Source organism: Argiope bruennichi, chromosome 5 (assembly GCF_947563725.1).
Source record: "Argiope bruennichi chromosome 5, qqArgBrue1.1, whole genome shotgun sequence".
In the NCBI taxonomy this organism is placed as follows: domain Eukaryota; kingdom Metazoa; phylum Arthropoda; class Arachnida; order Araneae; family Araneidae; genus Argiope; species Argiope bruennichi.
In genome coordinates this window covers 131,597,767-131,616,205 of record NC_079155.1, presented here as the reverse complement: position 1 = coordinate 131,616,205, position 18,439 = coordinate 131,597,767, and the positions used below count along the sequence as shown (strand labels likewise).

Here is an 18,439-nt window from a genome sequence, read left to right as displayed (position 1 = left end):
TTAAAAAATATCTTTATATTAATTGCAATTTCATCATTTCAACTTTAAATTAAAGTTGAAGTTTTACCGGAAATGACAACAAATTAGGAAAATACATATAGTAAATTGAACGAAACGATCTAAACAACAGTATAAGTTTGGTATGACTATAAAAATTTGAAGATTAAAAATGTTTTGTTTGAGAATCTATTAAGAGACCAGTTACTTAAAATGTTTAATTGAAAATTGTAGCGAGCGGTAATACTGGCGAACCGGCTGGTCGCCAAAGGCGGCAAGTACTTATATAAAGCTCAATGTGTGTGTGGGCGCTCTACAGGCCAGACCGTTTGACCTACAGCTACCAAATTTGGTACATGTATACATTGGAGGTCGGGAACGTGCACTTGGGATCCCGTTTTTTGAATTTATAATTAGAATTTTAATTATTAATTAAAAACTAACTTTCCCGCCAAAAAAAAATCTTCATTTCATCTTTCAATTCATTCAACTGATCTTTCAGACTTATTCTGAAGTACTTTTGAATTAATATAAAACAGAATAAAGGAAATTAAAAATTTCTAATCTGCCTAGCGTTACCCCAACTGGCGTAGAAAAATTCACGCATTTGCGTTACCATAACTGGTGTTGAAAATTCACCCTGGCGCATTGTGTTCTGATTGTTGACAACTATTTTCAACGAATGCTGACTTGATTTAAATTATTTTGGGGTTAATTGTATGCTTTTGTAATTAAATTGTATTTATGTTAGTTATGTATTTTTTTGTATATGCTTATAGTTTTAAGTATATCGTTTTTTAAGTAGTTTTTTTAACCTGTTTTCGACCGATTATTTTTAACGATTCATTTTATTTTCTTAGTGTTTGATGCATTTAAAATCCAACACTGTTAATTAATCGATCTGCTCATGATGAATCTGCGAAAATTTTGTTGACAAATTTTTGAGATATTACATAAATTAAGAAATATATTCTTTAGTGCCCATAAGGTTTAAACGCTTAGTGACTCAGTTTTCAATAATCATATTATTAAAAAAATGCTTTGTTTCAGTAAAAAATATTATTATATTAATTGCAGATTTATCATTTCCACTTTAATTTAAAGCATAAATTCTACTGGAGCTAACAGAAAATTAGAGCGATACATATTACGTTATGACTGAAGATCTTTATAATATTATGAGTAAATTATATGACTATCAAAATTTGTTTTAAAATATTTTATTGAAGAAGCTATTAAAGTAGGAATTGCATAAAATATTTAATTATTAAAATTTTAACGAACATTAAGATGGGCGAACCGGCTGGTCGCCAAAGGCGGCTAGTAAGTAATAAAAAAAATTGGAATTGGGCTGTACACCATTAATATTTTAAACTTTATATTAATAAAATTCTCAATGGTTGGGTTTAGGTGATTGTCTAGACATTTTCTGGCTTTCACTTAAGCTCTTAACTTTTAGGAAAATTCCTTTTTTATTTCAGTTTCAGTAACAATCAAATGCCAATTATCAGTGTTGCATTGATGTGAGAATGGAGAACCCAACTTCCTAGTAAGTATATGGAATTTAAATCTGTAATATAAATTAAAAGATTATGATGTGAATTCTAGATAGTGAAGTGTGTGCTTTTTTTTTATGTGCTTCAAGGGTTGAAAAAATTGTTAGGTATTCATATTGTTGCTTGCATTATTAAAAATCCCAATTTATTTATTTTGTCTTCTAATAAAGGAATAGCATTCCCAATGGTTGGGTTTAAGTGATTGTCTAGATATTTTCTGGCTTTCTCTTAAGCTTTTAACTTTTAGAAAAGTTCCTTTTAAGTATTTTAGATTCAGCTGAAGTAATCAATTCTGCATTGAAATTGGAATGGAGAACTAATTTTCATGAATGTTCAAGAAACCTTTTAAATGTGGGAAGCTTTATTTAATGTAAGCTGAAATGTACTGTAAATTTTTTTGAGTAATAGAAAATGACAATTCAATTAAAGTGGTTTTCATTTGCATCTGAAATAATCCTGTTATAGGAATTGAAAATGTAATCATTTTTTAACTTAAATGTCGTACTTAAAAGCCGTATTCACTTTCTTAATCTTATTTCTAGATCTTTTGTTGTTGTTGTTGTCTTTGTTTTTGGCAATAATCTTTGAATATTGCAACAACCAAAAATAATTCTTTTCAATTTTCAGTCTGTTTTTAAATAATTTAAACATGTGTTTCAACAGTATGTTTATATACATACATACACAAACACACAAGACATATAACGTTCAAAAATGCATTATGCTTGAATGAAGGGGAAAAAAAAGATCTTTCAATGTTTTGCTATCATGTTAACAAAAGCTCAAATTAATTAACTACAAAAAAAAACTAAAACTAATAGGCTGAAAAAAAAAACTAAATCTAGGAAAATGTAATTATTAACACGTGAAATAAAATATGAAGCATGATATTTTTTAGAACAAATGCAAAATTTTACCATTCCCTCAAGAATAATGGACGAAGATTGGGAAATAGTACTATTGACATGTTCCTAGCCGACGGACATTGCAAAAAACAGATATACTCACAACGATTGTAGATATATTGGTGTGACAGGAAAAGTTATCCCCACGAAACTTAATAGTCTTGAAGAATTCCAAGGGAACGGAACTCTTCTCGGTACAGATTTTCTGAGAGCCGCAGGTAGCATTCTGGATCTTAGAAAGGACTTTGGTATTTCTCAGAGGCTCCTCAGCAATCGTTTAACTTTATTGAACCTCCGGCTGATATTTAGTCTCACCTGGTTGTACCTGTTGCATCCCATCCCTGTTAACTTCGAGAAAATGAGGGTACCCATCTCTCGGACGAACAACGGACGAAATTCAATTCCCTGCTCAAAAGGCGCGAGGAATTTTTCCAACCAGGGGGAGAACCAACTCCTTTCATCGAGCATCGAATCAACACGGTTGATCATCTCCCAATCGCTGTACCACCGTATGGGATGTCTTCAACTAAAAAAGAAACGTTGAATAAGACTCCTTGCTGAAGGAATTATTAAAGAGTGCGAGACACCATATGCCTCTCCAGTGGTCCTAATTCCAAAAGCCAACGGTACCATGAGGCTTTGTATAGATTACAGGAAACTGAATTCCATCACTGTTCCAGACTCTTATTCATTGCCATGAATGAATGATCTTCAACATGAGGCAAAGCCGACCCCTTTCATGTCAGCAATTGATCTGAAAGCCAGTTATCATCAAATAAAGGTCCATCTAGATGACCAAGATAAAAAGTGTTTGTTTGCTCTTTTGGAACATACAGCTTCAAAAGGGTGCCATTTGGACTCAGAAATGCGTCGGCAACTTTTCAAGGATTAATAGAATGTTTCCGCAATGGTTTGGAAGATATCTTTACTCTCGCATACCTAGATGACATTTTCATTTTGTCAGAGACATTTGAAAAACACCTCTCAGACTTGCAGTGTGTCTTTGAAAGACTAATCCTCTTTAAACTTCAAGCCAACCGCGAGAAGTGTTGGTATGCATCCTGCAAAGTGAAATATTTAGGTTTTTGGATAACTCAGAAAGGAATAGAAGTTTATCCTGAGAAAATTGCCTCTATCCAGAGCATCCCACCTCTGCAGAATGTTAAACAAGCCCAATCGTTTCTACAGACTTGTTCCTGGTTCAGAAGATATATGCAAAATTTTGCCGCGATTTCACGGCCCCTCATTGACCTCACAAAAAAGAAATCTCCTTGGAGTTGGGTATTTCCCCAGCAGACCACATTCGAAACCCTTAAAAAGTGCCTTACAACACCCCCAGTGTCCAAGCAAGCTAATGGCACCAAGCCATACATTATCCGGACTGATGTAAGCCACTATGCATTTAGAGTTGTTTTACTTCAAGGTACCGGATCAAAAGAACATCCAATCGAATAAGCAAGTCGACTGCTCACTCAAGCAGAACGCAATTATTCAACAACAGAACATGAAGCTCTATCTGTTTGGGCTTTAAAGAAATTTCGTGGTTATTTAGAAGGTTCTAAAATTACTGTATCATCCGACCACCATCCTTTATGATGGCTCTTAACTTTAAAGTCCCCAACGGGACAACTTGCTCGATAGGCTCTAGAAATTCAAGCTTTCAACCTGAAAGTTTTGTATGTTGCTGGAAAAGCCAATGTAGTTGCAGATATGCTCAGTAGACCTGTATGTGATGAGAAAGAATCTCCTTATGAAGTGTGTAACATAGCCATTTCTGACTTGCCAGTCAGATGTGCTAAAGACATGCATGAAGCCCAACTTGCTGATGAAAATCTGAAAAAGATTATTGACAAGTTTCGAATCTACTTAGAAAACAGAAGATTATGCCAACTGGGCAGAACGTGGGTTTTTAATGAATCAAGGTGTTCTTTACAGATATTTACCAGATGCTGATTCCGAAGAGGCACAATTGGTAATTCCTTCTTCAGAACGTGATTCTATAATGGAAAAACGCCATGATGATCCGATGGCCGGGCATTATGAAGAAGAAGGTATGCTTGAAATTGATTATTCATGAAAGAATTTCACATTTAATTTACTTATACTTAAGCAGCAAATGTTTGAAAACATATCTATTAAGGATCAAGATTACTTTTAAAGGAAAGAAGAAATCAATAGTAAAAGAATATGAAGTCAATAAAGCCTTTTTTCAAAGTTTTAACAACATTTCATTTCTAACTTGCGTTCACTGTGCATCGTTTTTTTGTCATATAATAAAGTCACACAAAAAAGAATGTTTTGAAAATCGAATTTCTGCAGTTTTCGTAAAAAATAGGTGATGGCAAAAAAAATGAAAATATTTTGGACAATTTTTTAATAGACAATATGCGATAACAATCAATAAAGTATCTATAACATATTGTTACTGAAATGTTTTTATAATCATCGGAATTGTTAAAATTTGCAGTTTCCATTTGGCTATTTAAAACTGTTAAAAACTATAATCAAAAAGTTCTTGAATCGATTTCGAAACTGAAGAATCGATCACAATTGAAATCAAATCTTGGGAACCTATGATTACTATTTTGTTATTAAAAATAGGGGAAAAAAAAAAGACAAAAAGGAAACTGAAATGCATTCCGCAGACGACGTGAAGCTGAGGTCTGCGCATGCGTTAAAATAAAATTCAGCATGGTTTCTTCTTGAAACGATAGTGGAGTAATCAAAAATTCCGATGTCTGCTAAAATGAGTGTTGTCACTGTATTGTCAGGTGTAAATGTTTCAGATTGCTTTTTTGAATGCATACTAGAATGCATATGAGGTGAAAGAAATACATTGATCCATAAAGAATAAAGTCTTATTGTTCTACTTCACCCTTTTTTTTCTTTTTCTTTTCTATAAAGACGTGATCCGTTTCTGTGCTGAATCGGGTAAGTGTAAGCTATGTTTAAAATTTATTTTTGTGCTGTAAAGCCGTATAAGTGATGAACGGCTCTTTAACAGTTGCTTATATTTAATCTCGAAGCCTCAAAAGTGTAGAATGACCTAGCTTTTCGCTCTTGGTGTGATAAAAATTCCGCACTTTTTTACTCTGTTTACATTCGTGATATGCTTTTTCCGCAAACTTTTTCTGTACATTTTATGAATTTGTTGATACATATTAAAGATTTCGTGACGATAGAAATTAATTTAGGATGTTTTCGTAGATATTTCATTCTTGTTATTTTATGAAATTCAGATTTAAAGAAACTTTATAATTCTATACCTAGATTCTTTGAAATATAAAAACTTAGCCCCCCCCCCCAAAAAAAAAAATACAAGGGAACATTATCAAATTATATTTGAATGATCAAAATAAATGAAAAGAAATATTTAAAAAGCATCATGGAGAATTTAATATATATTTTAACAATTTTGTGTTTACTTTTGAATTTAGGTGCACTTATACTATTCTGTTTCAATTTGTATTAAATACTAGTTACACTTTTTTGTGAACTTGATTTTTTAAATTTATGAGCGTATCAGCAATTACTGTATTGTCCAAGCTTCAGGTGTTTTATTTATTTCACTTTATATTGATAATAATATACAGTTCTTACTGCTTTACGTGAAAGTAGTTCTCTCTATATTTATTTTTCTATGGACTTAATAATGAAAAAATGTGATGATTATTACACGAATTAAAATTTAAAGTACTCAGATGGTAGATATTTTAAAACTTAAGGAATCTTATTTTGTAAGGATAATGCTTTTTGATTGTCTTTACTTATGATAACCATAAAAAGCTGCTGTTGTTATGAATATTTTGAGTCATTCACAAATCTGTTAATATTTTATCCTTGGGGAAATATAGGAAATTTCTGTATTTGTATGAATTAAAAAAGTTAATTTTGGCATAATTATTTTCATCCTGGGTTAGTCGGTAAAATTTCTTGATCGAGATGAAATAATTTACATGTCATGTACTAATAACATGAATCGCAACATGAATTTAATTAAAATTTAGATTTTGTGATTGTGATTTATTTAAAATGAATGTCGCTGTCATAGTAATAAGAGTGCATGGAGATATAGAGATTCTCGGATACCAGACTTCATGTGTGTCATGGAGACTAAACATTTGGTTATTTTATGTCGCTTTTGATATCAAATATGATGAGAGGGTGATAAATCATACATATGTTCTACAATGTGTTATTCAACTTCACTGCATCTGTAGCCGATGCCATTATGTAAGCATATTGCTCTAAGTGCAGAAATATTACTTCATGATATTTTTGTTGCATATGACCATAGTTTCATATCTATTTCAGTTTTTTTTCAAGAATTTCATAAAGAAATTTACTTGCATTTTGAAGTAAAATTTACATTAATATTTCTTGAGAAATTTGAGAATATTATACATTAATAAAATGCTGATATACATTTAGTGATAAACCGTTTGGAATTTTCTAATTATCATTTATATAATTTAAGAAAATATATAATATTTATTTTTGTTACATCAGAGTAAGAAAACAAGACAAATTTATTCTTTCTAAACAAAACTGATATTATTTATTCTAGGAATATCATTTATTGCACTTGAAATAATATTGTATATTTAATTTTCTATCAATTCAGATCCTTGAAATTTGATTTTGAATGCATTGTCTTTTAAATTTTAGGGATAAGTTCCTCTTTATGTAAAAAAATAAAAATAATTTGTGCATATGATTTATATTAATTTTATAATGTTTTTTGAATAAATAGCTAATATTCAGTCAAGCAAGAGGAAATTGGCTAATTCAAAATTGATAGGCCTGCGATAAAAAATCATTTTGTGAAAAAAATTCAGATTATAAAAAATTGAATGCAATTATAGCAATTTATTTTTTAAACTTAACAATTTTACTTTTAATACATTTTTTAGAAATTTATTTTAAAAGAATATTATTATTTTAAACATTTATTTATGTCTTAAATGATAATTTTAATAAATAGTGTGTTTTAATCAGTAACTGGTATATTATTCTTAGATTATAATTGTAAGATGGAACTTCAAAAGAAAGATTAAACTACTTATCTATTAAATGTAAAAAAAAAAAAAAATCTATGACTTTAGCTTTTTGATTCAAAATATAGAAATTTATACAGTAATAGACTAGGATTAAGACTTCAAAGAATAGTTAATTCATATTCATTGTGAACTTAAGATATGAGTGCATTTAAAAAACAAAAATAATCCTACAGAAATAGTTTTTAGTTTTGTCTTCAAATCAATCTAAATAAATTGAAATTATTTGTCAATTAATATAATTAACATTATATTAATTGGAAATTGAAGTGATCAGAGAAAATTGATATAAAAGCAAATTTTATTTAAAAAAATGGAAATTATTCAATTTCCAGTTTATTAATTTCTCATTTTATTGGGGGTTTGAAATAATTTGTTTTTCATGTTTTTATTTATTAGATCAAACATGGCTCCTGCAACTACTATTGAAACAGTCACAGTTGTAAGGCCCTTAAAAGTAAGTAATTTTATTTAAATAGTTATATATGAAAAACCTTTTTGTGAGAATATTTTTGAGTTGTTTCAGTAAATAAAAGTAATAAATACCCAGTAGGCATATTGACCATTTATTTAAGATATCCAAAAATTAAGTTTCTTTTTATTAAAAAGAAAAATTGTGTAGAATATAACACTTAAAAAATGTCACTAATGGTATTCAGGAATGTGGTTTTATTTAATTCCTATTTATACTCTGTTATTTTTTTTTATTTGTAATATATTTTGATCTCTCGCCATTACATTTTAGTTTCAGATTATCTTATTCATTTAAGCTGTGTTATTATTTTTTATTTTAGTTTTTTTAATTGCTTTTTTCCCCACATGAACCTCCCACTGGTGCCAAGGTCATATGATGATGGAGCCGTATGAAAAATTAAACTTTAAACTCCATTTTGTCTTATATGTAGATCCATAACTTTATTATTTCTCATACAAAAAGTGCAGTAGATTTCAAAATTAAAATTGTTTAGCACATTCTGTATGTAATGTATGTATATAATACTGATTTGAGGCATGCTGATTAATTAAAAAATATTAAATGTCAGAAATATAATCATTTAGCATATTAAATGTGTTAATTTTTATATTGTAGGGCTTTATTTATAGATTTATAGATTTTATTATAGTAAATTTTTGATATCGCATTACCTAAGAATATGAAAGATTAACAAAATTTTGGTTAGTTACTCTCGATAATTGAAAAGAAATATGCGATTAATATTGATAGGCACAATGGAAAAATTTTGAATTTCTTGTGCAATGAAATATTGAATAAAAAGTATTAAAACTTAAAAATGTGTTAAAAAATATTTAACAAATAATTTTTTAAATAATTTTAAAAACTCAAATTAAGTATTAAAACTTAAAATGTTGATTACTTTTTTAATTGTTTAATACTTTCCATATTAAATGAAAAGTATTGAAGAATTTATTATTTCTTTAAAACATTGTCAAGCATTTTACAGCTAAATTTGTAATATTGAAAAGATAACATTTTTTAAAGCTTAAAACTGTTTTAAATTAATTTTTCTATAATAAGAATTAATTTATAAAAACTGCCAAACTTCACTTAATTTTTAACTAATTAATAAAAACTCTTTTGAGATATATATTCCTAGATTTCAAAATATATCAATTCTATATATATTTAGTAGGTCTAGATCCAGTGGTGTGCCTTGTAAGATGGTGTATCTTTTATTATTAGATTGAAGTGTACATACACATATCTTGGATTATATTTTCACATAACTGGTATCTAATGAGGAATCGTATTTTGTTATCAGTTGATTGAAGCTCGATGCTGCCTGTTATGACAGTCAAGTGGTGACTGTTGTTTATTTTGCAGTTTTGTCTCAGTTGTCCTGAAATTGGAAAAAGGTATGGAAATCAAACTGTGTGAGGGAATACTTTTAAACCAAAATCTCCAAGGGGCCATTATCTCGCATTCACTTTATATAGATACAATAAACATATCGATTTAAAAAATATGATTACAACTAAAACAAAACATCTGTTTAACAACTTCATCTTGCCTGGAAGATAATTTGTATTTGTCAGTATACTTGTAAATGTAATAATACAACTATATTGTGAATTATTGGTGGAATTTATTTTTTATGCAACACATATATAAACTCTATATAATATATATACTAAGAAAAATTGCAAATATATTACTCATTCATTAAAAAGTAAATGCAATGGGATTAATTCAGAGACATGAAAAAAAAGTCATTAATATATTCAGAAGATAACTTTTTATAATGAAAGGGGGAAAAAAAATGAAACATAGATTTTTTTAAAAAATGTAAACATGTATTTGAATAGGTATTGATTTAACTTTATTTTTTTATTTTCAAATACATTTTTCTCCTAACATCATATTTCATGAAATTTTCAAAGTCATAGGGGATTTAAATTTTAATACTCTATAAATTTTTTTTCTTAAAAATTCGTTTTTCTTAAATCACTGGCATATGATAGGTAAAGAGAAAGCCTGGAAACTTTTATTAGCCACTTTTTTTTTTTTATATATATATATTTGGAATTTGATGCTTTGCAAAGATTTCATACTTACAGGAATTGTAAGTGTATGTTCTTAAACATTTTTCGTCAATCAAGGGTAACAACAACAGCAAAAAAGCTCTTGTAACTCTTCAATGACTTATTGAATGAAGTAATATTAAATATCCTTGTCATTAAGCTATTACAATGTATTTGATATGATTAAGTTAAACTCCTAATTGGATATAAGTCATAAATACGATTCTACAAAGTGCATAACATTATGAAAAGTACTGATATTCAAAAACTATTTTTAAGCATCTTAAAAGCGCTTAATTTTGAAAAAAGATCCTGAAAAGATGCTTCATTTTCTCGAGAAGTACGAATATATATATATATATATATATATATATATATATATATATATATATATATATATATATATATATATATATATATATATATATATATATATATATATTCGTTTCCCCACAGGTAGAAAAGCATTCGAAAGCATGATCGCAAATGCTTGTTTACCAGGGTGAAATAGGTCTAGAAGTTCCAACACATATTAAAATAACACTTAATGAGCTCCCCCCCCCACTCCCTCCTTTTGTGCATTACCGTTTATTGAAATATTAGAATAGTTACCTGGAAGCGGTAGTACAAAGTGCGTACTGTGCCATGCACGTTGCGATTCGAAAAACGTTCGAGCTTCAGTTTTTAGTCTTTTGGATGAAGAATTTATTCAAGTTGAGCCTGATGCTTATATGTTTAATCTTTTATGTGCTATTATTTTATTTGTCCGATCAACGGAAAATAAGAATACAGCAGAATGAATTTGATACCCTAAAGATGTATCGAACATGGGAAATGCTGCTCTGAAAAAAGTAACGTATTCGATAATTATTCTCATTAATATGCCGTTTTGGAGCAATCGCTTAAACGATTATTACTATTCAACCGTACTATATTGAATTGTAATTAATCGCGGTATGTAATGGCGTTAGCCAATCGAGTCAATCTTGTAGGATGAAATTTTAATTTGAAGCTTTTAATTTTTAATGTTCGTGATATCTTTCGCGGTACTTTTTGAATGTTCTCATCTATTTGAAAATTTTTATTTGTTGGACCCATCTCGCCAAATTTTAGTTTTTAATAAGGGAGAAATACCCCCCCCCCCCCCGCTGAATCTGATACTTAAAATTTTTTTTAAGAAAAAAAAAGTTTTTCCAGGCTTTTATTCTTTTGGATTTAGATTTGTTTTGATTTGTTTTTCTTTTTATAACTCTTATATGGATATTTTTTCCTATTAAAGTATCTATTTACATGTCAACGTTTATTCTGATAAACGTGCAGCATAAATCATTGAAATTAAAAGCATGAAATTTGGGGCGAGAGAGACCCATTAAGAACGAATTTTCCAAATTTTAATTCGAAGTTTAATTAAAAAAAAGAATTTTAGCATGCTTTCGCCATAACATCAAAGCAACAAAGCTTAAAGAATTTTTAAGGCTTTTCTATGATACCAGTTTTGTTTGAATAAATGCCTTTTTTTTCTTTAGTTTTAATAATTTTTTAAAAATCAGTTTAACAGAATTTGTAACATTGATTTTTATTATAACGAAATTCTAAACAATATCATTACGTCTTCGAATCGTTGAGTCGTATTATTTTATAGCTGTTAAAAGTCATAATAAAAAATAATAACAAATTTGCAGATTCTCTCAAATTTTGAGTAAAATCTGTTCTGAGGAAGTCCGTCTGTCCGAATATGGTAACACGATAATTACAAAACGAACAGAGCTAGATAGATAAATACGGTACACAGATTTAACATCTATAGCGTAGGCATTTCTTAAATGTTGAGCCAAATCCAACTGCGGATTGTCTGTCTGGTACGGTATGTACTTTCAGGAATAAATAAACGCAATAATTCAAAAACGACGCATTGACTTAAATATATCCAATTTGCTGTGAGAGTTTTTGACTACAAGTGCAGTTTTGTGTTAAATTTTTGTTTCAATCGCTTGAGAAAAACATGTTTGTAACACACATTTGATTTTTGGATACTATTAGTTGCATACCGAAGATGAATCGCCAAATAACTCTTCAAGGATCATACAATAGATTCAGTAAAAATCCTCCAAAGGTTAGTATTTTGTAATTATTGTACGCCAGAGTCAGGCATTCTCTGGCAAAACAAGTTTGTTAGAGAGTATGCGAGAGAGATTTGGGGAGAGGGCTGGTTTGAATCGTCATTCGATTCATAAAATTAAAATCCTTGTGATTGCCTGAATGTAACATGTAATTGGGAAAGATGACATATTAATTTTATTTATGCATTTGCTGGAAAGATCATGTTTATAATATAACTGTTTGTGCATGAATTTGAATACACTCTTGGTGATTATAAATCCTATAATAAATAAATGTTCAATCACATTTCACAAAATGTTAATATTTTCTAATTCATAGTTCTTTTTGTTTTTAACAAATTTATTTGGTAAGTAAACTAATAACATTTTTCAATTCATTTGCTTGCGTTTCTCCTGAACAGCGCAACCTTGGGCAGTGAACAGAAATGCACCCTTTTATTTGAATAATGCATCTGTGCCACATTGGAAATGATTGACTTGATCATTTTCTTCAGAAGGCTTCGTATTTTTGTTTCTATTTTCGTGATGAGGTTGAAAACTGGCCTCTCGACTCGGCACCAGGCAGCAAGCAGTATGGATGGCAACTCTCGTCACTCTAGCCGAATTCGCAACGGGGCACCCTTGCTTTGCAAATCAAATGGAAGAGATAGATAAATAAAGTACCGTTATTTCCTTAAATTTATTTTAAATCTTAGTAATTATTTTGCCTTTTGCTTACCAAAAGTTTTTTATAATATAATTAAAAATCTAATTCCCGAGTTAATTTTTGTTTGTTAGATAGTATTTCAAGACTCTTCAAGTTGATGGATGATCTATTCTTTTAAAATGTGGAACCTTGATAGCTGTTGTTTGGATCTATGAATGGATTAAAATAACCGGAAATGCAAATAAACAAAATAAATTGTAAAATTGTATATAATTTTTATTTTGAATTCCTTGTTATCGAAGTGAAAATTCATAATGGCCTATTAACTGTCTATAAATTTAAGCTTTTAATGTTATAGCAGCCGTCAAAACGACAGATTTACGTGTATATTCATTTATTCGCTTGCTTTTCCATTTCTGTCATGTCTTTTTTTTTTGTAAATAATTTAAGAATATATGCAATGAATGAATGTGAGATTGAATTTATAATCAGGATGCGTGCTAAATTGTTTGCGTTAATGCTTCACTGATCATCGTAACCATTTTCTGCAGTTTTCATTCATATACATTAACCAGAATCGATATATTGTTCTTTTTTGTTTTCGAATTCTTGAAAATTCATGTTTCGTTTGGAATTACCTCACATTTGCTATACCGTAAGCTTAGAATTGTCCTCTGATGAATTATACCCTTTGTGAATTATCCATGGGTTGTTATCCCCATAGATTTTGTTAGAAAACTTCAGTCACAAAGAGGGATTGGCTTTTTGGAAACTTTCTCGCATACTTTAATAAAAATATTATCGCTCTTCTCCTTGCATAAATGTTTGGACCTGGAAGGCGTGAACACTATTCAGTTTCCTTCCATTTTCACCATTCTGGTCATGAACGTTTTGCGCTTCTTAATATATGGAAGATGTATTTATTTTGGACGCCACATTTTTCTCGGATTGAAATCAAAAGTCGAAATACAACTAAAATTTTATTTATTTAAGGCATGCATTTTTGAGCTGTCACATTTACGTATTTGAGAATGTGCAGAGCAGCAGATGGTCAATCTTTTGAAGAATATTATTCAAAATTTGATAAAATCTATATTTCAGATGGTAAAACACTGTGTAAGATTTTTCATCTCTGCAAATCGGTGCGGTTTTTTTGCTTATAGATTGATAGACAGTCAACTACTTGATGGGATTTGGCTCAAAATTTGACATGTCAACATTTTAGATGTTCAATCTGTGTACCAAATTTTATTATGGTATCTCTTAAAAGTTTTTTTAGTTATCGTGTATCGTATCGTATTCGGAACTTCTAGACAAATGAACTTCTTTTCAATGGATTCCGTTGGAAATTTAATTAAATTTGTAAATTCAGTGTAAAGATCACATACCAAATTTCATTCATCTAGCTCAAAGTGAGTTTAAGTTATATTCACAAATACAAACATAATTCCAAAATTATGTTTTTCGGTCTCAGGGAGCTCTGAAACGCGAAGATACACCCAAATTTCCATTTCTAATTTTTTTTTTTTTGATACAATCCAATACTTTCTCTTCGTATAAAAAAAAAGTAGAAACGGATTTTAGCTGAAAAATAATTGATAGATTTTTTTTATAAAAAAAGTAAAACAACAAATTTGTAAGTACAGAAATGTACTATTTATGAAGTCATAACTATAATATATACTGTAAATAAAGGAGGCTTGTATTTCTGTGATATACCCTCTTTAGGCCATTTTACTTATTAGTCCCGGTTGCCACATCACTAAAGTGCGCGGTCTATTGGGGGTTTATTGTATTTTAAGCTGATCCCTGAACTGTCTTAGTTTTTTTTTACACTGTCCCTCTTATGTCAGAAGTGGATTAACAAGAAGATAAATTTAAATGACTCTTATTGTATCTAGTTTATGATAGAAACCAAAATACAAAGCATTCAGTCATTTCTTGTAGTTTAAAATTCTTCTGTGTTGTTTTATTCAAAAAGTTAAAAAAAATGTTTATTGTAATTCTTGGTTGTATTCGGAATCAAAGAAAAGTCTGATTGATCAAATGTTTGATAATTAAATTCTAATCCTGGCTTGAGGATTTATAATAATATTAAAGTGCATTTTTTTTTTTTTTTTTGTGTGTGTAGTAAAAATGAAAGTATTTGATGGTAATTTTAAAATAATTCCTCCCGCTGTGCATTTAGATAAGGAGATCTAAGAATCCTTTTTTGATATAATAAACTTTCTCAAATTTATATTTTAATTTTTTAAAATCTGAATTAGATGTCGAGATTTTTTTTTGTTAAATATTTGTTTGTTTGTTTTTTCATTAAAAAAAAACTGTCTTCTCCACGAAGTATAAAAAGAGAAAATAATGTAATTCTTAACCTCTTATCACTCAAAAGATGACATTTAATCATCACTTAATTTTTAAGCTCTCAGCTGCGAAGGAGTATGGAATTGAATAGTATTCGAATGTTTTCGAATTCGAGATTTCAATATATCATCTGTTTTATTCTTACTTCGTGGGGAAAGGAAAATATAACTACAAACATTTTTTTATATTTCTATCGATCTATAATCACGATATCTCAAAACGGAGGGAGCTTAATAGGTGAAATTTGGTATATAGTTTTTAACTCCAAAATCATTGATTTTTGTGTTTGGCGCAGCATGGCCAATTATGGCTCTTGCGCCAATAAACCGCACAAACCAACCAACCAACCCATTGATTTTTGTTTGAAGAAACTGTTCATATGGGAAGTGTGCAGAATGCTTTTATTTTATTTAAAAGACGATATAATAATAATAACAATAATAAAGTGTTAAATCTTGATGAAATTCGTAACAAATTTTTATGATCAATATTTTAGATCAATTTCAAGGTTTGAATCAGATTCGTCAAAGATTTGACTGGATTTGTCTTTTTTTTTTTTGTATGTGCTGAATGCTGTGTGTCAGAATCGCAACTTGCTAAAGTATTGAATGTTTAGTCACATTGCTATTGTTTCGTGTCGAATTTTGGACCTAATTAGCGAAAGGGTAGAAGTACCGCTTCAAAATGAATATTCGACTCTCGTTATGTGCGATTGAATTGCCGAAACACTGCCACATTGGAATACAGTTTTCACATTCAGCAGAAAAATTTGGAGTTCTTACTCCTTCTTCCGAAAAATTCGGAGCTAGAAAAACCTACGTACCATTTACCTAAAAATTTTCAAATCGGCTTCAAATCCGAAAAATTCTGTTTTGATGATACTCTCGACAGTCTAGAAAGGAAGAGTGGATCGATTCTAGGTTTTGTTTCATGCTGAGGTCACTTGAGTGTGTCATCAAGAATGATATACGGCTGTGAGTGTGAAAGGAATTTCAGAGCGGCATTCTTTCTTTCAGTGTTTGTGCAGCTGACGAGGTTTTTATCTCGAATAGTTCCGAAGGTGATGGACTCTGTTTCAACTATTCTTCAGTTCACCAAGCAACAATGAGTTTAATAAACTTAAATTGTATATACGACAATCTTGCTTATCAATGAATGCTGGTGGGAATTCCCTGTTGTGAGCGAAAGGCTATTTCGCTCGGTGTCAAATTTCATTGACTCCTAAGCGAAAGATATATACTTCTTTTTTTATTCAAGTGGACGTACTCGTTCATTTAGACGAGAACTTGTTCCCGAAGCACACGAATAGGGCATTTTTGAAGCAGAAATTTGAAACTTTGACACAGCACTGATGACTTAAAATTTTTGATAATAGTAGCGCTCTAGGAATGGAAATGTGACCTGGTGTATAGTAGTAGTAGCAGCTATTATTAATATAAAGCCTCTTTAATGAGCTTGTAGCTTTTAGAAATCTAAACTATTCAATTATATATTAAATATTATATTCTCATCTCATTTAAAATAGTAAACGATGAGAGGATTGTATGCGATTCCTGTATATCATTTAGTTACTAATTAAAAATTGATGAATAAACATTATAATTTCCCTTTTTTTAAAATCTTTTCTAATAAATTCTATCGTAAGAAATAGTGGAGTTGTGGAAGGTATCAATAAAATTGATAATGGTTTGAAATGGTATCTATTTTAAACGCCGATCCGATTCTAATCACCAACGTGGAGCAAATGTATCTTTTCAGATCCTTTCAAGATGTATCTGCGAAAATCATCTTATGTGTCTCGTACCTCTCTACTTCTTTCTCCGCGTGGCCTACCTGGCGGTTTGCCGACGACCTTTTTTCTTTTTAGAAAACTTTTTTTTATCTATAGTTTAGTGTTAGGGAACATTCGTACTGTTGCACTGTCGCATCTAGTAGTTGAGGGGTTCTCCAAAACAAAGAGATGGCAGCGTTTTAATGAGTCGATTTAGTTTGCTCTCTTGTTTTGCTGCCCTTTCTTATCTCACCGAATGAGACATCCAGCTTCTTCGAGGTGATTCCCGTTTCGCATTGTTCCTTTTTTTCGTTAAACTGTTTTCTTTGAACTGCTCCAAACTGTGTTTCGAAGATCGTTTTGTCCCGTGTGTGTGCGTTTTTTTTCCTTCTGCTGTGTGAAATGAGTTTCGTTATCGTTGGGAAACTTCAGAAATGTTCGTACTTTAGCAACTTTTGTGAGAAAGAATAATTGTGGTTTATTGCAGAATCGGTTATAACGTTTGAAGGTATCCGACTACGTTAAAAACACTGGTTTTCGACCACATTGGCGAATTCTTCTTTCATTATTACTTCTTGTAGTTCAGGTTTTCCTCTTTCCAAAATAGTATTTTCTAGGAAAAGGAAGGTCTGATTTATCATCCAGGATAATTTTAAACAATTTTTTAGCTAAAATATTTCTTTAACTTCAATTTTCTTAAACTTTAATTTTTATAAAAATTATCCACCGTTAACATGATATCTCAAAAACTAATAGAGGTATTTACATAAAAAAATTCAGCGTGTGTTTTAAATACTGTGGGCAATGAAATGAACCAAAAGTTTTATTGTTGGTGAAATACTTTTTCATTTATAGGTGTTTTTAGAAAAATTAAGTTGTAAATTTATGGAAAAAATGTATATATACGTACATTTTTACCCATAATTTCTTTGCATCTCAAAATGTTTCTTAGATTTTGGTTCATTTCATTCATCATTATATTCTATAACTTGCGTACAAAGAAAAATAGGATTGCTGCATTACAATTTTGTGTAGAGTGTTAACCGTTTAGGTTAAATTTCATTAAAATTTACTACAAATTTTCTTATTTCTCAAAATATATTATATTTCCAAATAATTTTTTTGTATATATAGTGTTTATAATTGACAATACATCTAAAAACCATAAATAGTTTTTAAAAAATCCAATTTTTCAAAAATATTGCTTCGAACGTAGTCGGCTACCTTAAATGGAGATAATATCGAATAAAACTTTCCTAAGAATTGCTCTTTTTTTTTTTTAATGACAATAGTCTTGCAATTTAGTCAAAAAATTTCTGGTTCGACAACTCCTCTAGTCAGCTTTTGGAAATGGTCTTATTTCCTATGGCCAGACACAGATATCTCCTCCTTTCGCAGTAGAGACTATTTCTAATAAAAGATTTGTTTATGATGAAGAAGGGCTTCCTTCTCACTCAAAAGGAACTCCTTCTGCTTTGCAATACT

General features: G+C 29.8%; 1 protein-coding gene across 1 annotated transcript in view; it reads left to right on the top strand.

Annotated features, from left to right (window-relative positions):
* Nucleotides 1–5,090: 5,090 nt before the first annotated feature.
* The window catches only part of LOC129968466 (transmembrane protein 47-like), a 63,590-nt gene continuing 50,241 nt past the window's right edge, over nucleotides 5,091–18,439 (top strand). The window contains exons 1-2 of the mRNA XM_056082371.1: nucleotides 5,091–5,389; nucleotides 7,915–7,972. Coding sequence (XP_055938346.1) covers nucleotides 7,922–7,972 — 51 coding nt within the window. The 5' untranslated portion in view covers nucleotides 5,091–5,389; nucleotides 7,915–7,921. The remainder of the gene's footprint in view (nucleotides 5,390–7,914; nucleotides 7,973–18,439) is intronic.